General features: G+C 47.5%; 2 protein-coding genes across 3 annotated transcripts in view; both read right to left on the reverse strand.

The window, feature by feature from the left end:
* Window positions 1–6114, reverse strand: part of LOC112066900 (tetratricopeptide repeat protein 12) — an 11173-nt gene extending 5059 nt beyond the window's left edge. The window contains exons 1-5 of one of the 2 annotated variants that reach the window (XM_055091500.1): window positions 5941–6114; window positions 4809–4869; window positions 3884–4021; window positions 3321–3419; window positions 2790–2858 (exon numbers count right to left, since the gene is read on the reverse strand). In XM_055091500.1, the coding sequence (XP_054947475.1) occupies window positions 2790–2858; window positions 3321–3419; window positions 3884–4021; window positions 4809–4869; window positions 5941–6107 (534 nt within the window). In that variant the 5' untranslated portion in view covers window positions 6108–6114. Of the gene's footprint in view, window positions 1–16; window positions 2859–3320; window positions 3420–3883; window positions 4022–4808; window positions 4870–5940 lie in introns of those variants that run through there. The other variant, XM_024131246.3, reaches the window with a different exon arrangement.
* Window positions 1–22724, reverse strand: part of LOC102986356 (tetratricopeptide repeat protein 12) — a 57573-nt gene that overhangs the window by 9530 nt on the left and 25319 nt on the right. Inside the window, exons 11-18 of the mRNA XM_024131247.2 lie at window positions 21459–21528; window positions 20624–20712; window positions 18109–18277; window positions 13529–13621; window positions 12397–12457; window positions 11472–11609; window positions 10909–11007; window positions 10378–10446 (exon numbers count right to left, since the gene is read on the reverse strand). Of these exons, the coding sequence (XP_023987015.2) occupies window positions 10378–10446; window positions 10909–11007; window positions 11472–11609; window positions 12397–12457; window positions 13529–13621; window positions 18109–18277; window positions 20624–20712; window positions 21459–21528 (788 nt within the window). The remainder of the gene's footprint in view (window positions 1–10377; window positions 10447–10908; window positions 11008–11471; window positions 11610–12396; window positions 12458–13528; window positions 13622–18108; window positions 18278–20623; window positions 20713–21458; window positions 21529–22724) is intronic.

Genomic DNA, 22724 nt, shown 5'->3' on the forward strand with positions numbered 1-22724 from the left:
CTAACTTTGGGTTTTGTTTGTTCTTCTTTCTCTAGTTCCTTTAGGTGTAAGGTTAGATTGTTTATTTGAGATGTTTATTGAGGTAGGATTGTATTTCTGTAAACTTCCCTCTTAGAACTGCTTTTGCTGCATCCCATAGGTTTTGGATTGTTGTGTTTTCATTGTAATTTGTCTCTAGGTATTTTTTTATTTCCTCTTTGATTTCTTCAGTGATCTCTTGGTATGTAGTAACATATTTTTTAGCCTCCATGTGTTTGTGTTTTTTATGTTTCTTTCGCTGTAACTGATTTCTAATCTCATAGCATTGTGGTCGGAAAAGATGCTTGATGTGATTTCAGTTTTCTTAAATTTACCGAGGCTCGATTTGTGACCCAAGATGTGATCTATTCTGGAGAATGTTCTGTGTGCACTTGAGAAGAAAGTGTAATCTTCTGTTTTTGGATGGAATGTCCTATAAATATTAATTAAATGTATCTGGTCTATTGTGTCATTTAAAACTGTGCTTCCTTATTAATTTTCTGTCTGGATGATCTGTCCATTGGTGTAAATAGGGTGTTAATGTCCCCCACTATTACTGTGCTACTGTCGATTTCCTCTTTTATAGCTGTTAGCAGTTGCCTTATGTATTGAGGTGCTCCTATGTTGGGTACATATATAATTGTTATATCTTCTTCTTGGATTGATCCCTGGATCATTATGTAGTGTCCTTCCTTGTCTCTTGTAACATTCTTTATTTTAAAGTCTATTTTAACTGATATGAGTATTGTTACTGCAGCTTTCTTTTAATTTCCATTTGCATGGAATATATTTTTCCATCCCCTCACTTTCAGTCTGTATGTGTCCCTAGGTCTGAGGTGGGTCTCTTGTAGACAGCATATGTATGTGTCTTGTTTTTGTATCTACTCAGCGAGCTTGTGTCTCTTGCTTGGAGCATTTAATCCATTCACGTTTAAGGTAATTATTGATATGTATTACCATTTTCTTAATTGTTATTGGGGTTTTTTTGTGGGTCCTTTTTTTCTCTTGTGTTTCCCACTTAGAGAAGTTCCTTTAGCATTTGTTGTAGAGCTGGTTTGGCAGTGCTGAATTCTCTTAGCTTTTGCTTGTCTGTAAAGCTTTTGATTTCTCCATCAAATCTGAATGAGATCCTTGCCGGGTAGAGTAATCTTGGTTGTAGGTTCTTCCCTTTCATCACTTCAAATATATCATGCCACTCCCTTCTGGCTGTAGAGTTTCTGCTGAGATATCAGCTGTTAATCTTATGGGAGTTCCCTTGTATGTTATTTGTCATTTTTCCTTTGTTGCTTTCAACAGTTTTTCTTTGTCTTTAATTTTTGTCAATTTGATTACTATGTGTCTCGACATGTTTCTCCTTGGGTTTATCCTACTTGGGACTCTCTGTGCCTCCTGGACTTGGGTGGCTATTTCCTTTCCCATGTTAGGGAAGTTTTCCACTATACTCTCTTCAAATATTTTCTCGGGTCCTTTCTCTCTCTCTTCTCCTTCTGGCATCCCTATAATGCGAATGTTGGTGCCTTGAATGTTGTCCCAGAGGTATCTTAGGATGTCTTCATTTCTTTTCATTCTTTTTTCTTTATTTTGTTCCGTGGCAGTGAATTCCACCATTCTGTTTTCCAGGTCACTTATCCATTCTTCTGCCTCAGTTATTCTGCTATTGATTCCTTCTAGTGTATTTTTCATTTCAGTTATTGTATTGTTCATCTCTGTTTGTTCTTTAATTCTTCTAGTGTTTGTTCCTTAATTCTTCTAGGTCTTTGTTACACATTTCTTGCGTCTTCTTGATCTTTGCCTCCATTCTTTTTGCAAGGTCCTGGATCATCCTCACTATCATTATTCTGAATTCGTTTTCTGGAAGGTTGCCTATCTCCACTTCATTTAGTTGTTTTTCTGGGGTTTCATCTCGTTCCTACATAGTCCTCTGCCTTTTCAATTTGTCTATCTTTCTGTGAATGTGGTTTTCATTCCACAGGCTGCAGAACTGTAGTTCTTCTTGCTTTTGCTGTCTGCCCTCTGCTGGATGAGGCTATCTAAGAGGCTTGTGCCCAGGCTGTGATCCTTGAAGGGCTGGTTTCCCAGACCTGCCCTGGATGTGACACCAATTGTTTCTCTAGGTTTAGGGCCCTGACCTAACAGGCATAAAAGTTGGGGTGATTCCTAATGTGAGTGAAGAACACATCCCAGGATAACGGCAAACAGCCTCTTGAATCATATTAACATTCTCCTCCTGATACACTGTGCTAACCATAGGCCTTCTTAATTTTCTTAGCCAAATGTCAGAAACAGAAGAAAGCCATTCCATCATATATCTCCAAGGGGGCTAAAACCATTATGCATAAAAAACCTCCAGAATCACTGGCTTCAAAATATGTGTCTGGCTTTTTTGACTATGGAAGAAAGATTCCAAATAAAATCATTTGGCCTGTCCAATTTGCACAGAGATGGCTTGATATAGGACAAATCAGACAGATTACCTTGGATAAGTTGTTAAGTGCCACAGTTTACAGAAAAGGGATTCTTAACTGGGGTTCCTGGACTCTAGGGCCTCCACAGATGGGCACTAGTGGGGGGTGTCACCAAATCCCCTGAAACCATAGGCAAATTTGGTATTTATGTGCTATGGGCATCGTTTTGAGGAATATAAAATCTGCCCCATATCTCAGAAAAATCAGTAGAACCTGAAAGGTGTGGTGACTTCAAAACGAAACAAAACAAAACAAAAGGAGAACAACAAAGGAAGCTGTTTCTGGATTTCCCTGGGAGAAGCTTACTGTGAGGATTCCTCCATCCTGGCTGTTCAGTAGAGACAGGCACTTCCTGCTCACCTCCATGGCCCAAACCTACAACAGGGAGCAGGAGAAAGAGTTTGCCTGTCCTGGTCATGGTCCTCTGCCTCTTCCTTCTCAGCGCTCAAGTAGAACCGACCACTCTCCACTCCCTCCCTCTCGCCACCATCACGTCTGTCCACGTTTCCTTCACAACATCTTCTATTGCTCTCATTTCTTCCCACGTCCAACTCCCCTAACTACAGGGTGACACCTTGACAGCAGGGACCACATCATATTTGACTTTGTAAATGCAGAACCTAGCACCGTGCTCAGCGCCCTGGATACTCAACTGGTTTTCAGAATCAATACCTGACAGAGAGACTCATCTGTCCCTCGGGAGTGCAGGGACAGAGCGTCTGCCCCATTCCCACTGCAAGTGTAGAAGCACTGCCGTGCGCTTCTATCCTCTTTGCAGAAATGAGAACAGTTCTATGCAACAGAACGGGTTAAGGTAGGGAGAAAAGAAGGTGGTACCTCAGAGACAAAGGGGGACTGAAGACACAAGTTCATCATGAGTCCCAGGAGGGTATATATGACCTCTCTGAACAGGTCCACATCCTCCTCACACTTGGCCTTTGGAAACAAAACAAGGTGATCAGTGATCTTCCTGCAGCTGGTCATGGTCATCTGTTCCCCTTGGCGATGGTCTCAGTATCACTCACACTCCCTAAAATTGTCAGTGTCATGAACCTAAGTGATGTGGGAAGATCTGAGACCGGTTTACAGCACAGAGTGTGTGGCGCCTCATGTCGTATGTCATATGTTGTATGCCCTGGGTTCAAACTCCAGATGGAGCTGCTGAAATGGGTGCTCAAGCCAGCTCCACAGAAAACCCTTCGAACATCTCCGGGGTGGAAGAGACTTGATCTGGAGGACTCTGTAAGGCCAGCTGCCCATCAAACCTACTGTTACAGAAAGGGTAAGCCACTGGCCCCAGCACCCTCAAACAGAATTTTTGGAAAAGCCAGATAATGAAGAAGAAGCCAATGCCCTCAAAGCAGGTAAAAGACCAACTTTGACTAGAAAAGCTGAAATACCATGAGGCCCAAACAGGCATCCATGAATTCTTCAGAGGCAGACATCTGTCTTCGGGTGGCAGCCTCAGCGCTGAGGTTTCCCATAATGGCAATACACTGGCAGAGAGCTGAGGTGTTGGTGACCTTGGGATCTCTCTTCTAAAAGGGGATAAAGAGAAAGCGAATCTGCAGAGAGCAGGCAAATGATGCCAGAATAATCTCTAGGGGCATCCCTCACTCACCAAAATGTCTGGGAACCAAATAGTGTTATGCCACATGGGGACATCGGTGGGGTCACACTGGCAGAAAGGAAGGAGGCACACAGAGGGGGAGACCCCAAATCACCTTGGCCTGGAATAGGGAGGCCTAGGGCTTAGTCCCAGTCACTCCATCAACTAGCTGGGGGCACTGGAACAAGTCCTGTCCCTTCTCAGACCTTCCATTTCCACATCTGTGAAATACTGGGGTGTCAGTATGCCCTCTAAGGTCCCCCGAAACTTCTATGGCTCACTGGGGACAGGTCTAGTCACAGCACACTCTCCTGGAGGATTCCCGGCCTGGCAATTTTCTCCCTCATCAGCTCCAACCACCACACCTGCCCTCCTGACCGAGATGACTGCCATTCAGGGGACAGGGTTGCACGTGGTACTTATGACGGGACTTGGCTCAGAAGAAGACTGATGGAGACCGACAAACTCTCCGCCTTCGCCTACTGCAGCCCCCAGGCAGGCTTTCCTCCCCTGTAACCAGCTCTGCCCATATGCCATCTCCACCTGCCCCCACTGCAGCTGTTTCAACAACCAAGACTTGTATAAATTCCAGCTGTGAATACATGATTAATCAACCTGAGAGGCAACAGTTGTTCTGGGGGTAAACTGTGTTGAGACAGCCCCACTCATGCTCCCAAAAGGGTCTGTCACAGGTGATAAAATGAGGGCTTACTCACCAGCACGCCCGTCAGTGCCAGGAGAACATCTGGAAGGCTGGCCTGGAACCAGACGTGGAATCTGTCGAGAGAACATCAGCCATGATTTATTTCTACCCCGTGCAAACTAAAACATAAATACAGCATCTTGGGTGATGGAGCAGACCGTCCAACCCTGGGCCCGTGTGATTTGCCCCTGCATGGATGATTCATTCGGAACCAAAAAAGGTCATCACTGGGCAGGTAATGTGGCTTTACTTTTTCTTAGCCTGGAGACTTGCCTTTGATGTTAAACAACAGATCTCAGAGGGCGGCTCTCTCATGCAGAAGCTGCCGGAATCCCTAGGTTTCTGCTGAACTGACTTAGCACCACCCCCGCCCTCCCCTTGCTTTGAGTCTACACGCTGTGTGCCGTGCAAACAGGAGACACGGTGTAAGCATGTTTACGTGTCACAGCCGTGAGGAGGGCCCCGAGGCACACACACCTCCACCAGCTAGAGAGACGAGTACACCCTCCCAGCCCGTGCTGATGGCCGGCTGCCAGCACAAACAGCTCTCTCTCATTGCATGACCGTTCCTAAGTAAGACGCCCTAAAGTTGATGAGGAAATTAAAAACAAAACAAGATGCAGTTTTTAAAAAACTGAAAAGTTATGAAAATCTAAGACCTTTACTGTCTTCCCCAGAAGCAGCTAAACAAAGAAAAAAAAAAAAAAGCGTGGGGGATGGTTACCCATACTGCCCCTGGCGGCCGGGAGGGCTCTACTTTGTTACTGTGTTTCTCCTCCCTCCCCCTCCCTCTCTCCCTCTCTCCCTCTCTTTCTCTCTCATTTAATCAACAAATGTCTGCCAGGCACTTCCTATTAGGCACTGATTAGGGGAAGAAGCCTCACCGCATAGCAGATTTGCTTGCTGGGAGAGTTACTGTTCTAAAAATGTTACTGCTCCCAAGCTCATTGAGGGCCGGGTCGCCCCCTGCACCTAGAGGGACTGGAACGGGAGTGGCTGACCACAGCCCCTGAAGACATCAGCTGTCCTACGCAGTGAATCCTGTGATGCTCAGTTGGTCTAGCCTCCCATGTGCCGCACGTTTTAGAAGATCAGACAGTTCAACAAAGGTTGAAGAAATGTCAATTTCTGGAAATAAAAATTACCTTTCTTCCAGAGCCAAGTCTGTGAGCAGTCCCATGGCTGAGTTGGCCTTTTTATCTGAGAAATCAAGAAACGACACGAGGGCTTCCAACAACCTGCAAAAATCCATAACACCCTCAGGGTGGGCTGACCTCCAGCTGACAGCATCCCCAGCAAGGAGGCTTCGCATGGAGGCCAGGAAGGAGTCAGCAGCTGAGTGAAATAAGCTGAAAGGGCCTTGCCATGCCCACCAGGAAGTCCAGCCCCTGCCCACCCCAATGAGGCAGACACTCTCCCGTGGGAATGGCTCTACCACTTAACGTGAGGGCCCAGGGGAATTAACAGTTTTAACCAAAGTTCACTGATTATCAGATGCTGACTTGGAAGGAATCTCTGGTGCCTCTGCCCTGGGACTCTGGCTTGGCCAAGCTGAATCACACAAATGACATCTAAATGGCACGCTTACTAATCTGCTGATGACTAAGTGGGAAGGCCCCCTAATGAAGTTGGGGATGGAATCAAGATTTAACAAGATTTTGACAGGTTGCTGAATATATCAGATGAAATTTCAGAGAGTTAAACTCAAAGTGTTTCACTTAGAGATGGAAATTCTGTTTAAGTAACAGAATTGGGAGACCTGGTTTATACCTGACTCATATGAAAAAAACTTACAAATTTTTAAACAATGGCAAACCTGGTATATGAGCAAACAGTCTGGTGCAGCTGCTGAAAAGCTCATGCAGTCTCAAGCTGCCTTAACAGACTGACGGGCACCAGGACGATGAGAGCAGAAGTCATTTGTCCATCCAGCAAACCCACACCAAGCACCTACAGCGTGCTGAGTGTCGTGCTCAGTGCTGGGACACAGTAGTGAGCTCCTGTCTCGTACAGGGACGTGTGTCAGATGATGATAGGTTAGAAACAGACACACGTCAAGTGGGCACAGAGTCCACCTGGCAAGAGCTGTGGGAGGATGGAGATGAGGATGACATTTCCGCATCACTTGAAAGTGGAGCGTTGGCTACTTGTCCCTTTGTCCGTTCAGTCAACACACTTACTGGCATTATGTGCCAGGTGATGTGGTAGGTTCTGGAGCCACAGGGATGAAACAAGACAAGGCCCCAGCTCCAAGGAGCTTGTAGGCCAGCGTCAGGCACGTGGGGACAGGAGCAGAGCATCTGAGGCCGAGCACACAGCAGTCACAAAGATGATGAGGCATAAAATCGCAGAGGCACACTTGGGGACTGCTAGCGGTTCCTCACAGCTAGGGCTTAGGGTGTGGGGAGGACAGGGAGCAGTGAGGCTGGGGAGCTGGGCAGAGCCAGCCTGGGTCACGGCAGGCCTTCTGGAATGTCTGTACTTTCCCCTGTTAGCCTGTGTCCCGAGTGTGGGCAGTGGATGACTTGCTTGGTGGGGGTGTATGGGGAGGGCTGAAGGCTCTTGAGCCCCTCTCAGTCTCTGAGCTAGAGGAGGCCCCAGGAAGCTGTATTCTAATAAAGCCCCCAGGTGATTCCTAAGCGTTGTATTTCTCAGAAATTCAAGAACTAGTCTTAGAGGCAGTAGAGTAATTTCGGCATTTTAAGCAGGAAAGTAACAGGACAGACGTGCATTTGGGACAAATCCCTTTGGTGGTGTGCTGCAGGTGGATCAGAGCAGGTAGTACAGGAGCCAGGGAATCCAACAGGGGGAGAACTGGGATTTTCCAGACAATAAAGTTTAAGGGACTGAGCTGAGACCGGGCAGAGTAAGACGTACAGTTGATAAGAAAGCGGCCTCACGATGACCTAGAAGTAATGATGGGAGACGTTGCAGGAGAGCCAGTGGAAATGAATCCAGGAGATGCGGAGGAGATAGGACTGACAAGTACCATTTTCTCAGGGATGTGGGCAGGAGCCAACCAGGGAGCTCTCAGGATTCTGGCCTAGGCAATGGGGTGGATGGAAATGCTATCTATGAAGACAGAACATTCAGCTAGAGGGTCTGGTTTGAAGAACCGCTTTTGAAACACTAAGTTTATGATACTTGTGACGTTGCGATGAAGGCGCCCAGTTGCAGAAGGATGTTTCCTTGTAACATTTGAGAGAGAGACTTAGACATGATAATTAGGGCCATGGACAAGAAGAGGGCCAAGGGTAGGATCTTGCCGTCCCTGACTTGGAAAGATGACAGCATAAAGGGGGCTTGCAAAGGGAGCCGAGAAGGAACAGCAGGGAGTAGGAGGAGGGCCAGGGAGAATGATATCATTAGGACCAGATGCCATCAGGCTGTAACAGGAGATAAAGACAGAAAAGAGCCCATCAAACTGGGCTCTTATATTCAGGACTACGGCCTCCAGTCACCCACATTTATGGTACTGGGTTTATTTAGCAGCTTGTTCTGGGAGGGGTCTGGAAGTCGAACCACCTGAGGAACGGTTGAGGAAACCAGGATGCTTGACCTGGAAAACATCAATGTCTTCAGACACGTCAAACACTGGGATGCGGGAGAGCTGCGTTCTATCCTGCCTGCCCCGACCACAGAAGCTGGAACCATCTTCGCCCCCAGGGTGGCATGTGACACAATTCTGACCAAAGAGAAACAAAAGCAGTAGCTCCTCTTGATAAAAGGGACAGACCCAGTTGGTGCTAACCTGTCTTAAAGAGGGATGTGATGCTTGGAGTTGCAGCAGCCTTGTGTGACCATGAGGGAAAGGTCAAGAGAAGGACAGAGACCTTGACCCTGCCATCGTTAAACCACCAAACCAGCTGTTACCATCTTTAGTCTTTTTGTTACTTGAGAAAAACAAGACCAGTTCTCTTGGCCAAGTAATCTGTCAAATGCAGCAGAAAAAATTTTACCTAGCATACGGGTATCATGTCTCTGAAGCTTCACCGTAAGTCTGTGATACAGATGAGATACCAGGCACATCAAGGCTAAGCAGCTTTCCTGGGTCACACAGGTAGAAAGAGACAAGCAGAGGATTTGGGCTCCTGACTGCTTGAATCTAAAACCCCAGAGCTTTTCACAAAGGGATACTGGCCCTCGCTCGGCTCCTGTCCGTGCACATTTGTCCCTTCACTTTCTCATTTGGGGAGGAATGTGAGGGTCATGGAAGCTGTGTGCAGCCCTGTCCTGTTTCAGACTATCTCATTTCATTTCAGAGAACATGTTCCATCTCTTTCCGGTTTAACTGGAGATGGACCTTAACGAGAAGAGTGGGCACACAGGTAACAAACTGAGGTTTCTCTGACTGTCTAAGGAAAGTAGGCAGGACTACACAAGATGATCACAATGTTCCGTGGCAGTGAATTCCACCATTCTGTTTTCCAGGTCACTTATCCATTCTTCTGCCTCAGTTATTCTGCTATTGATTCCTTCTAGTGTATTTTTCATTTCAGTTATTGTATTGTTCATCTCTGTTTGTTCTTTAATTCTTCTAGTGTTTGTTCCTTAATTCTTCTAGGTCTTTGTTAAACATTTCTTGCGTCTTCTTGATCTTTGCCTCCATTCTTTTTGCAAGGTCCTGGATCATCCTCACTATCATTATTCTGAATTCGTTTTCTGGAAGGTTGCCTATCTCCACTTCATTTAGTTGTTTTTCTGGGGTTTCATCTCGTTCCTACATAGTCCTCTGCCTTTTCATTTTGTCTATCTTTCTGTGAATGTGGTTTTCATTCCACAGGCTGCAGAACTGTAGTTCTTCTTGCTTTTGCTGTCTGCCCTCTGCTGGATGAGGCTATCTAAGAGGCTTGTGCCCAGGCTGTGATCCTTGAAGGGCTGGTTTCCCAGACCTGCCCTGGATGTGACACCAATTGTTTCTCTAGGTTTAGGGCCCTGACCTAACAGGCATAAAAGTTGGGGTGATTCCTAATGTGAGTGAAGAACACATCCCAGGATAACGGCAAACAGCCTCTTGAATCATATTAACATTCTCCTCCTGATACACTGTGCTAACCATAGGCCTTCTTAATTTTCTTAGCCAAATGTCAGAAACAGAAGAAAGCCATTCCATCATATATCTCCAAGGGGGCTAAAACCATTATGCATAAAAAACCTCCAGAATCACTGGCTTCAAAATATGTGTCTGGCTTTTTTGACTATGGAAGAAAGATTCCAAATAAAATCATTTGGCCTGTCCAATTTGCACAGAGATGGCTTGATATAGGACAAATCAGACAGATTACCTTGGATAAGTTGTTAAGTGCCACAGTTTACAGAAAAGGGATTCTTAACTGGGGTTCCTGGACTCTAGGGCCTCCACAGATGGGCACTAGTGGGGGGTGTCACCAAATCCCCTGAAACCATAGGCAAATTTGGTATTTATGTGCTATGGGCATCGTTTTGAGGAATATAAAATCTGCCCCATATCTCAGAAAAATCAGTAGAACCTGAAAGGTGTGGTGACTTCAAAACGAAACAAAACAAAACAAAAGGAGAACAACAAAGGAAGCTGTTTCTGGATTTCCCTGGGAGAAGCTTACTGTGAGGATTCCTCCATCCTGGCTGTTCAGTAGAGACAGGCACTTCCTGCTCACCTCCATGGCCCAAACCTACAACAGGGAGCAGGAGAAAGAGTTTGCCTGTCCTGGTCATGGTCCTCTGCCTCTTCCTTCTCAGCGCTCAAGTAGAACCGACCACTCTCCACTCCCTCCCTCTCGCCACCATCACGTCTGTCCACGTTTCCTTCACAACATCTTCTATTGCTCTCATTTCTTCCCACGTCCAACTCCCCTAACTACAGGGTGACACCTTGACAGCAGGGACCACATCATATTTGACTTTGTAAATGCAGAACCTAGCACCGTGCTCAGCGCCCTGGATACTCAACTGGTTTTCAGAATCAATACCTGACAGAGAGACTCATCTGTCCCTCGGGAGTGCAGGGACAGAGCGTCTGCCCCATTCCCACTGCAAGTGTAGAAGCACTGCCGTGCGCTTCTATCCTCTTTGCAGAAATGAGAACAGTTCTATGCAACAGAACGGGTTAAGGTAGGGAGAAAAGAAGGTGGTACCTCAGAGACAAAGGGGGACTGAAGACACAAGTTCATCATGAGTCCCAGGAGGGTATATATGACCTCTCTGAACAGGTCCACATCCTCCTCACACTTGGCCTTTGGAAACAAAACAAGGTGATCAGTGATCTTCCTGCAGCTGGTCATGGTCATCTGTTCCCCTTGGCGATGGTCTCAGTATCACTCACACTCCCTAAAATTGTCAGTGTCATGAACCTAAGTGATGTGGGAAGATCTGAGACCGGTTTACAGCACAGAGTGTGTGGCGCCTCATGTCGTATGTCATATGTTGTATGCCCTGGGTTCAAACTCCAGATGGAGCTGCTGAAATGGGTGCTCAAGCCAGCTCCACAGAAAACCCTTCGAACATCTCCGGGGTGGAAGAGACTTGATCTGGAGGACTCTGTAAGGCCAGCTGCCCATCAAACCTACTGTTACAGAAAGGGTAAGCCACTGGCCCCAGCACCCTCAAACAGAATTTTTGGAAAAGCCAGATAATGAAGAAGAAGCCAATGCCCTCAAAGCAGGTAAAAGACCAACTTTGACTAGAAAAGCTGAAATACCATGAGGCCCAAACAGGCATCCATGAATTCTTCAGAGGCAGACATCTGTCTTCGGGTGGCAGCCTCAGCGCTGAGGTTTCCCATAATGGCAATACACTGGCAGAGAGCTGAGGTGTTGGTGACCTTGGGATCTCTCTTCTAAAAGGGGATAAAGAGAAAGCGAATCTGCAGAGAGCAGGCAAATGATGCCAGAATAATCTCTAGGGGCATCCCTCACTCACCAAAATGTCTGGGAACCAAATAGTGTTATGCCACATGGGGACATCGGTGGGGTCACACTGGCAGAAAGGAAGGAGGCACACAGAGGGGGAGACCCCAGATCACCTTGGCCTGGAATAGGGAGGCCTAGGGCTTAGTCCCAGTCACTCCATCAACTAGCTGGGGGCACTGGAACAAGTCCTGTCCCTTCTCAGACCTTCCATTTCCACATCTGTGAAATACTGGGGTGTCAGTATGCCCTCTAAGGTCCCCCGAAACTTCTATGGCTCACTGGGGACAGGTCTAGTCACAGCACACTCTCCTGGAGGATTCCCGGCCTGGCAATTTTCTCCCTCATCAGCTCCAACCACCACACCTGCCCTCCTGACCGAGATGACTGCCATTCAGGGGACAGGGTTGCACGTGGTACTTATGACGGGACTTGGCTCAGAAGAAGACTGATGGAGACCGACAAACTCTCCGCCTTCGCCTACTGCAGCCCCCAGGCAGGCTTTCCTCCCCTGTAACCAGCTCTGCCCATATGCCATCTCCACCTGCCCCCACTGCAGCTGTTTCAACAACCAAGACTTGTATAAATTCCAGCTGTGAATACATGATTAATCAACCTGAGAGGCAACAGTTGTTCTGGGGGTAAACTGTGTTGAGACAGCCCCACTCATGCTCCCAAAAGGGTCTGTCACAGGTGATAAAATGAGGGCTTACTCACCAGCACGCCCGTCAGTGCCAGGAGAACATCTGGAAGGCTGGCCTGGAACCAGACGTGGAATCTGTCGAGAGAACATCAGCCATGATTTATTTCTACCCCGTGCAAACTAAAACATAAATACAGCATCTTGGGTGATGGAGCAGACCGTCCAACCCTGGGCCCGTGTGATTTGCCCCTGCATGGATGATTCATTCGGAACCAAAAAAGGTCATCACTGGGCAGGTAATGTGGCTTTACTTTTTCTTAGCCTGGAGACTTGCCTTTGATGTTAAACAACAGATCTCAGAGGGCGGCTCTCTCATGCAGAAGCTGCCGGAATCCCTAGGTTTCTGCTGAACTGACTTAGCACCACCCCCGCCCTCCCCTTGCTTTGAGTCTACACGCTGTGTGCCGTGCAAACAGGAGACACGGTGTAAGCATGTTTACGTGTCACAGCCGTGAGGAGGGCCCCGAGGCACACACACCTCCACCAGCTAGAGAGACGAGTACACCCTCCCAGCCCGTGCTGATGGCCGGCTGCCAGCACAAACAGCTCTCTCTCATTGCATGACCGTTCCTAAGTAAGACGCCCTAAAGTTGATGAGGAAATTAAAAACAAAACAAGATGCAGTTTTTAAAAAACTGAAAAGTTATGAAAATCTAAGACCTTTACTGTCTTCCCCAGAAGCAGCTAAACAAAGAAAAAAAAAAAAAAGCGTGGGGGATGGTTACCCATACTGCCCCTGGCGGCCGGGAGGGCTCTACTTTGTTACTGTGTTTCTCCTCCCTCCCCCTCCCTCTCTCCCTCTCTCCCTCTCTTTCTCTCTCATTTAATCAACAAATGTCTGCCAGGCACTTCCTATTAGGCACTGATTAGGGGAAGAAGCCTCACCGCATAGCAGATTTGCTTGCTGGGAGAGTTACTGTTCTAAGTATGTTACTGCTCCCAAGCTCATTGAGGGCCGGGTCGCCCCCTGCACCTAGAGGGACTGGAACGGGAGTGGCTGACCACAGCCCCTGAAGACATCAGCTGTCCTACGCAGTGAATCCTGTGATGCTCAGTTGGTCTAGCCTCCCATGTGCCGCACGTTTTAGAAGATCAGACAGTTCAACAAAGGTTGAAGAAATGTCAATTTCTGGAAATAAAAATTACCTTTCTTCCAGAGCCAAGTCTGTGAGCAGTCCCATGGCTGAGTTGGCCTTTTTATCTGAGAAATCAAGAAACGACACGAGGGCTTCCAACAACCTGCAAAAATCCATAACACCCTCAGGGTGGGCTGACCTCCAGCTGACAGCATCCCCAGCAAGGAGGCTTCGCATGGAGGCCAGGAAGGAGTCAGCAGCTGAGTGAAATAAGCTGAAAGGGCCTTGCCATGCCCACCAGGAAGTCCAGCCCCTGCCCACCCCAATGAGGCAGACACTCTCCCGTGGGAATGGCTCTACCACTTAACGTGAGGGCCCAGGGGAATTAACAGTTTTAACCAAAGTTCACTGATTATCAGATGCTGACTTGGAAGGAATCTCTGGTGCCTCTGCCCTGGGACTCTGGCTTGGCCAAGCTGAATCACACAAATGACATCTAAATGGCACGCTTACTAATCTGCTGATGACTAAGTGGGAAGGCCCCCTAATGAAGTTGGGGATGGAATCAAGATTTAACAAGATTTTGACAGGTTGCTGAATATATCAGATGAAATTTCAGAGAGTTAAACTCAAAGTGTTTCACTTAGAGATGGAAATTCTGTTTAAGTAACAGAATTGGGAGACCTGGTTTATACCTGACTCATATGAAAAAAACTTACAAATTTTTAAACAATGGCAAACCTGGTATATGAGCAAACAGTCTGGTGCAGCTGCTGAAAAGCTCATGCAGTCTCAGGCTGCCTTAACAGACTGACGGGCACCAGGACGATGAGAGCAGAAGTCATTTGTCCATCCAGCAAACCCACACCAAGCACCTACAGCGTGCTGAGTGTCGTGCTCAGTGCTGGGACACAGTAGTGAGCTCCTGTCTCTCGTACAGGGACGTGTGTCAGATGATGATAGGTTAGAAACAGACACACGTCAAGTGGGCACAGAGTCCACCTGGCAAGAGCTGTGGGAGGATGGAGATGAGGATGACATTTCCGCATCACTTGAAAGTGGAGCGTTGGCTACTTGTCCCTTTGTCCGTTCAGTCAACACACTTACTGGCATTATGTGCCAGGTGATGTGGTAGGTTCTGGAGCCACAGGGATGAAACAAGACAAGGCCCCAGCTCCAAGGAGCTTGTAGGCCAGCGTCAGGCACGTGGGGACAGGAGCAGAGCATCTGAGGCCGAGCACACAGCAGTCACAAAGATGATGAGGCATAAAATCGCAGAGGCACACTTGGGGACTGCTAGCGGTTCCTCACAGCTAGGGCTTAGGGTGTGGGGAGGACAGGGAGCAGTGAGGCTGGGGAGCTGGGCAGAGCCAGCCTGGGTCACGGCAGGCCTTCTGGAATGTCTGTACTTTCCCCTGTTAGCCTGTGTCCCGAGTGTGGGCAGTGGATGACTTGCTTGGTGGGGGTGTATGGGGAGGGCTGAAGGCTCTTGAGCCCCTCTCAGTCTCTGAGCTAGAGGAGGCCCCAGGAAGCTGTATTCTAATAAAGCCCCCAGGTGATTCCTAAGCGTTGTATTTCTCAGAAATTCAAGAACTAGTCTTAGAGGCAGTAGAGTAATTTCGGCATTTTAAGCAGGAAAGTAACAGGACAGACGTGCATTTGGGACAAATCCCTTTGGTGGTGTGCTGCAGGTGGATCAGAGCAGGTAGTACAGGAGCCAGGGAATCCAACAGGGGGAGAACTGGGATTTTCCAGACAATAAAGTTTAAGGGACTGAGCTGAGACCGGGCAGAGTAAGACGTACAGTTGATAAGAAAGCGGCCTCACGATGACCTAGAAGTAATGATGGGAGACGTTGCAGGAGAGCCAGTGGAAATGAATCCAGGAGATGCGGAGAAGATAGGACTGACAAGTACCATTTTCTCAGGGATGTGGGCAGGAGCCAACCAGGGAGCTCTCAGGATTCTGGCCTAGGCAATGGGGTGGATGGAAATGCTATCTATGAAGACAGAACATTCAGCTAGAGGGTCTGGTTTGAAGAACCGCTTTTGAAACACTAAGTTTATGATACTTGTGACGTTGCGATGAAGGCGCCCAGTTGCAGAAGGATGTTTCCTTGTAACATTTGAGAGAGAGACTTAGACATGATAATTAGGGCCATGGACAAGAAGAGGGCCAAGGGTAGGATCTTGCCGTCCCTGACTTGGAAAGATGACAGCATAAAGGGGGCTTGCAAAGGGAGCCGAGAAGGAACAGCAGGGAGTAGGAGGAGGGCCAGGGAGAATGATATCATTAGGACCAGATGCCATCAGGCTGTAACAGGAGATAAAGACAGAAAAGAGCCCATCAAACTGGGCTCTTATATTCAGGACTACGGCCTCCAGTCACCCACATTTATGGTACTGGGTTTATTTAGCAGCTTGTTCTGGGAGGGGTCTGGAAGTCGAACCACCTGAGGAACGGTTGAGGAAACCAGGATGCTTGACCTGGAAAACATCAATGTCTTCAGACACGTCAAACACTGGGATGCGGGAGAGCTGCGTTCTATCCTGCCTGCCCCGACCACAGAAGCTGGAACCATCTTCGCCCCCAGGGTGGCATGTGACACAATTCTGACCAAAGAGAAACAAAAGCAGTAGCTCCTCTTGATAAAAGGGACAGACCCAGTTGGTGCTAACCTGTCTTAAAGAGGGATGTGATGCTTGGAGTTGCAGCAGCCTTGTGTGACCATGAGGGAAAGGTCAAGAGAAGGACAGAGACCTTGACCCTGCCATCGTTAAACCACCAAACCAGCTGTTACCATCTTTAGTCTTTTTGTTACGTGAGAAAAACAAGACCAGTTCTCTTGGCCAAGTAATCTGTCAAATGCAGCAGAAAAAATTTTACCTAGCATACGGGTATCATGTCTCTGAAGCTTCACCGTAAGTCTGTGATACAGATGAGATACCAGGCACATCAAGGCTAAGCAGCTTTCCTGGGTCACACAGGTAGAAAGAGACAAGCAGAGGATTTGGGCTCCTGACTGCTTGAATCTAAAACCCCAGAGCTTTTCACAAAGGGATACTGGCCCTCGCTCGGCTCCTGTCCGTGCACATTTGTCCCTTCACTTTCTCATTTGGGGAGGAATGTGAGGGTCATGGAAGCTGTGTGCAGCCCTGTCCTGTTTCAGACTATCTCATTTCATTTCAGAGAACATGTTCCATCTCTTTCCGGTTTAACTGGAGATGGACCTTAACGAGAAGAGTGGGCACACAGGTAACAAACTGAGGTTTCTCTGACTGTCTAAGGAAAGTAGGCAGGACTACACAAGATGATCACAAATGCCAAGACACTGGAAAAATTCAAATGAAACTCAAGCAATTCAAAGATAGCTGGGGAGAAAGCTTATGAGAACTATAGCTACATTTACTCAAAGAGACCAAAACAAAATGAAAAAACATATGATGAAGGTATTGAGGAAATGACTGCAGAGTCATTTGAAATGTGAAATGCGCTTTTGAGGATTTAACTCTGCTAACGATCCGTTTGCCTGTGTAGGTTGAGCTTCGGGGGCTGCCAAGGCCTTTCCTGTGAGCCATGGGGCTGCTGAGCCGGGATGAGAAGGGGAGAGTCACAGCCAAGGCTTATCCTGTCCTCAGCACACATGGACTTCCTCACTGACATGGGACCAGCCCCAGAGGTCTCGCTGTGGTCCAAGAAGGTCTGACACAGCTTCAAATTTGACTGCTTTCCTTTTGGGGAACAGAGAGTAGGAGAGAGGCTCCAAGGCCCGGGAGACAGCTGGCTGAGATGCCCCGAGTCACTAGCTGCACTTTCTCCTGCCCCATCTGTGAAATGGGGTAATGACACTTATCTTGCCTCCCTCCCAATGAGATGACAGTGAACAGAACCGGAAGCCAACCTCTGTTTTTAGATCACATAGGAAGCATTTATAAAGCAAAGGTAAAATCATTGCTACTATTTCTTTTAGGTTGAACCACATGAAATTGCCAACATGCAGCCTTTTGTGACATAAAAAGTAGCAATTTCACATATTCAAACTGATAATCTTTAGAAGGAAAAGCACTGGGCAGAATCACTGTGCTTCAGTCATTTTAAAAAAAAGTTTACTTAGGAAAGAGGAGCATTCCATTCCTATCACCTTAAGCCTTGGAAAGACCTACATGTAACAGTATTTGAAATGTGTTTCATTTACTTATACCCTACCTTGCTCCAGAAAGGGTTTAAGGATATGCAAAATCGGATAGTATTACCTGAAACAGGAATAAATGAAGAAAAGTAAGGACAGGAAACAGGGTAGAGCCAGGACTGAGGTTAAAAGGGCAGAAACAAATAGCCTGTTTTACAGTTGGGTTCCCAATTGCTGGTTTTGGAAGTGCTGCCATATTTACAAGGTCTGCAATGTGTGTGAGATGGAAACAGGCTCAGGAGAAGTGACACTGTCCATGGTACTAAGTTCAGACAGGAGTGTCCTGAAGGTCCTCACGAGGGAGTGCTCTTCTCAAAGGCTCTTTCTGTTTTTGATCCTTAATCTGGTAGGCTGGCACCTCTCACATCAGAGATGTGAGACAGGAGCCAGGCAGGTGTTAATGTGGCAGGTAAGGTCTGAGATGCTGCCGGGAAGCTCCCACCCACAGCGCAGAGCCTTACCCGGTCAGGTCAAGGTGGCCCATGATCAGGCTCCGTCCATTCTCCGTCTGGGCAAGCTGCAGCAGCAGGGCCAGGGTCTGCTGCCGGATGTTCGGGACCCTGGAGGCCAAGAGGGAGGGCAGCAGCTGGCCCGTGTCGGGGCTCAGCAGAAGTAGGCGCTGGTTCTTCTCTGCAAAACACAGGGCACGTCCGTCTAGCGCAGACCATGACAGCAGTCACACCAGTTCTGTCTCCCCACACCTCAGCGGGAAACCCAACTCTTCCCCAGGCATTTGAGAGGCAGGGTAATGAAGGGTAAGAGCATGGATTCTAGAACCAGACTGCTGGGTCTGAATGACCAAGAAACGACCTTAGCCAAATTATCAACCCCTCTATTCCTCATCAGTGGAACGAGGAAGGCAACCAACTTAACAGAGTTGTCGTGAGGATCAAATGAGTTAAGACGTGATGGCGCGGAGAACAGGGACTGGCACACATATGTTAGCTATTATCACTATTCTAGCCAGAGGCCTCTCGGTGTACGGTATTCAGAAATGTGAGGAAAGGAAAGGAAATCAGCTTAATGTTGGAAGAGCTTTAGACCATCGATTTTCATATAATGGCCAGAGCAACTATTTGAGTTTTTTCTAGAAAGCTGGAACGATCACATGAGAACATTAATTAATAAAGAATGCTCCCCTTCCTAGACCATGAGCTATTTCCAGGGTGGTGGCATCAGATTTGCCCGCACCCAGCTTTTGCCTGGTGCATTTTCTAACGAGGTACGTGAATTTGAGAGCAGGCAGAGGTACAGGCTGGGGTATGAGGCTAAGCTATGAAACAGAGCAGAGTTTGTTTAGTTTACATAAAAATGAAAAGTAGCTCAGTCCAAACAATTCAAATAACACAACGTGTATACGGCTGAAAATGAAAATCCTCTTCCCTCGTCTGTATCCCCTCCAGGTAAGCCCTTTCCCTAAGGGGGCTAGTATTCACCCTTCTTATGAACAATGTTAAAATATGATACATCCTACCCTGAAACTGGCTTTTCTCTCTCAGTCAGCACTATATCACAGACGTCTTTACTTTTAAGCATTCCTTTGCCCTTTTTAAAAACTGCTCTGTATTTATTGAATTGGATATACCAAGATTTCATTGGTCTGAGATACAGCATGTACGTCACAGGCTGTGTCCAACAGTATTTTTCCAGATATTAAAGAAAGATGTGACCCCAAGGTTCACAGAAACCAAAGTGGGCTGCAGGGTGAGGAAGTTGGGCTGCACGGAGGGAAGCGTGTCCAATTCATACTGAAGAAACACCTGGTCACCAAGCCTGCCTCCCTAACCCTTGGGCAGGGCGATTTGCAAAAACACTCAGAGCCAGTGCAGTGTTCTACAAGTAGCAGGGCACCTTGATTAGGATATTAGTCTGAACGTAATTCCCTGCAGGGAAGAGTCCCCCTGATTCTCTAGAACTTAAGAATTCTAGAATTTAACATGATTCCTCCACCCTACTAAATCAGGAAAAAATTCATATTACCTCATATTCAGCATTTAATCGCTTACAAGCTGCATTTACAAGCTCTCTTGACAGCTCCCCACAGAAGCCTGTGCATGGCATACACAGCTATCACTATTCCCATTTTCACTGTTTTGTGTCCAAAGTCAAACATTTTCCCCTCATTAAAAAAAAAAAAATACAATTGTTTTAAAAAATGAGGGAAGGGCTTCCCTGGTGGCGCAGTGGTTAAGAGTCCGCCTGCCGATGCAGGGGACACGGGTTTGTGCCCCGGTCCGGGAAGATCCCACATGCCGCGGAGCGGCTGGGCCCGCCGCGTGCCGCGGAGCGGCTGGGCCCGTGAGCCATGGCCGCTGAGCCTGCGCGTCCGGAGCCTGTGCTCCGCAACAGGAGAGGCCACAACAGTGAGAGGCCCGTGTACCACAAAAAAATAAAAAATGAGGGAAATACCTAAAATTTTTATTGAGGTCACTAAAGTGATAAGATTGTACAAAAACTCAGTGAACCCCAGAAGAGGCTAATACGCAAAAAAGGAAGAGTTACGGTAAATAACTCCCCATGGCATGTTACTGTCCCAATATTATGCACTAATTAATAAGTGTCACAGGAGGCCGGCAGGGATGGTTGTAAATCTCATGATGCTGAAACCGGTACTGTGGTCAGCAAAAAAGGAGCACTATTCTTCAGCAGACAGAAAAGGAAAAACTCTGCCCGCCTCACTGCCAGTGCACGAGCTGAAATCACTAGTCTGCAAAGAGCCGGGGCAAGTGCCCAGGTGATGAGACCACGCATGATGCTGACAGTGACCTTGCCCACTGTGGCGGCGGCTGCGAGGGTGCCGGAGACACGACTGCAGTGCAGGTCTCGCTTCTGATCCATATGCTTTTCCAGGGGAGGGTCTAGACCGCCATCTCCAGGGCCTGTCCTAGAGGAACAATCCTGCCTGGCCACACCCCCACCCGTAGCCCTCCCATTACCAGCGCATTAACGATGATTGATGGTTATTCCCTGGCTTACCGTTCTCACTGCACACCGCTTGCCAGAGCCTGAGAACAGACATGCATACCGTCTCTTCCACTGCATCTTTTCCTGCTGTGGAAAAGCACCTACAATGGGCAAGGGAGAGCAATATTAAAACTGCAAATCAGTCTTGATCTTCCTTTCAGTTGGTTTTATTTCACCTCCAGACTCCTCAAATGTGGGTTTAAGAAAGTCACTTCTTAATCCAGAGCCGCAGGTCACCAGGACCAAAAGGGACTGCTAGGACCTCAACTGAGAGCTCCAGGACAAGGATGCAGCTGAGGAAGCTGGGTCTGCACAGAGGGAGGGTGGTGAGCCAGGGGCCAGGGTGTTGGCTGCAGCAGGACCAATGAACTATGGTGGGCCAGCAGACCAGTTAGGGTTCGTGAACCTCATCACACACACAAACGTGTGCGGGTCACTCCAACCCACACCAGTGTCCTAAGCCATGGGAACTGCACCAGAACAACTGAAATACAAAATAAAATAAATTTAGCAAACTACCTCCTGCCATATGGGTCTTTCTTCAGATACAATGATAAATGAGATCAGCCAGGAACCAGCTGATCTCATTTCCTGTTATGATCAGCAAATTCCAAAAGAGGACAAGAACAAAGAGAAACCTTGCAAAACTGGTGGGAAAGCAGCAAGAGTGGTCATTTCTCTGACTCTGAAGTGCTCAGAGGAACCCTGGGAAGTTTTCCTAACCCAGTATTGACTGAAGGTAGTACCATCCAGGGATCACGCTGCCTGTGTGATGAGTGTCTGATTTCATGAGAAATGGCTGTCTTTCCTTGCTTTGATGTCAGGCTGTCTTTACAAACATCCCTACCTTCTTATGACCTCATTCTCACTGATGATACTGAATCCATTGTGTGTTCTGAATAAAGTTCGTTCCGTGCCTGAAACAAGTTCAGAGAAGACCGTGTCGTCAGACTCCTGAACTGTCTGGCTGACGTCTAGCTGTCACAGAGCCAGATGACAATAGAAACCCAATATGGAATGTCTAGATCACCAAATCCACAGTTTGGGCAGAAACAAATACCTCCAATTCTGAAACCTAAGGCTGTCATCAGCCACTTGGTGCCACCGTGAGAGGGACGCCCTGTTCAGAGAAGGACAGCTGAGCCCTGGGGGCCCCATGAGTGATCTGACAACTCCTCATTCTGTAATCTTTAGGGAGTCTCCAGGAGCCGCTTAACCTCCTAGAAGAACTGGCATATCCATCTGTTCTTAATAAATGTTTATTTCAAAGCTGTTTCCAGGCTCTAGAGAGGAACCTATAATCTCCAAGAAACTACTGCAGGGGTGTTTGAGCACCCTCCACTGTACACTAAAGGGAATCAGACTCCATCCATTTGTACAAACATCATTCTGTCACTGAGTAACAACACTGGTTTCAGCCATGGGATCAGTAATTACAGAAACTACTAAAACAGAGCACTGTGGCTCTCGTTAGCAGGAGGACAGCTGATGTTTGCTCTGAAACTATTTCCACATCCTAAGCAGCCATTAAGTGTAACTGGGATGAACGTTACAGTTTATCCGACAAAATTCTGTCTTCCATTCCTCTACGGTTGGGGGGAAATTTGTGGGGCTGGTACAGGGTGTTGGGGGTGTATATGGGGTCTGTGTGGGGTATGCAAAGGGTGTGTGGGTATGTGCAGCACGTGGGGAACACCCATGAGGGGTGAATGTGTGTGGTGTGCTTGTATGTGATATAAGCATATATGGTATATTTGTCCCACACGTGTGGTGTGTGTGATGTATGTGATATAAGTATACATGATAGTGAGCACATGCTGTGTGTGTGTGTGTGTGTGTGTGTGTATGTGTTGAGTATATATGGAGTGCATGCCGTCTGTGTGTGTTGTGTCGTATTGTGTGGTGTTTACAGCATGTGTGTCATGTGTCAGCATGCTCTGAGGAGAGGATGGAGCTGGGATGGGTTATGTTTCCTAAGCACCCCCTCTAGCACCTACATTATAGTAGAACTTCAATCAATATTGGTGGAAGGGAGGGAGGAACGGATTCTTTGCCTCGTGAGGACAGACCTCTAAACTCTGTCCCTTTATACTGACAATATTCATGAGATCAC

This window comes from Physeter macrocephalus, chromosome 16 (genome assembly GCF_002837175.3).
Source record: "Physeter macrocephalus isolate SW-GA chromosome 16, ASM283717v5, whole genome shotgun sequence".
NCBI lineage: Eukaryota > Metazoa > Chordata > Mammalia > Artiodactyla > Physeteridae > Physeter > Physeter macrocephalus.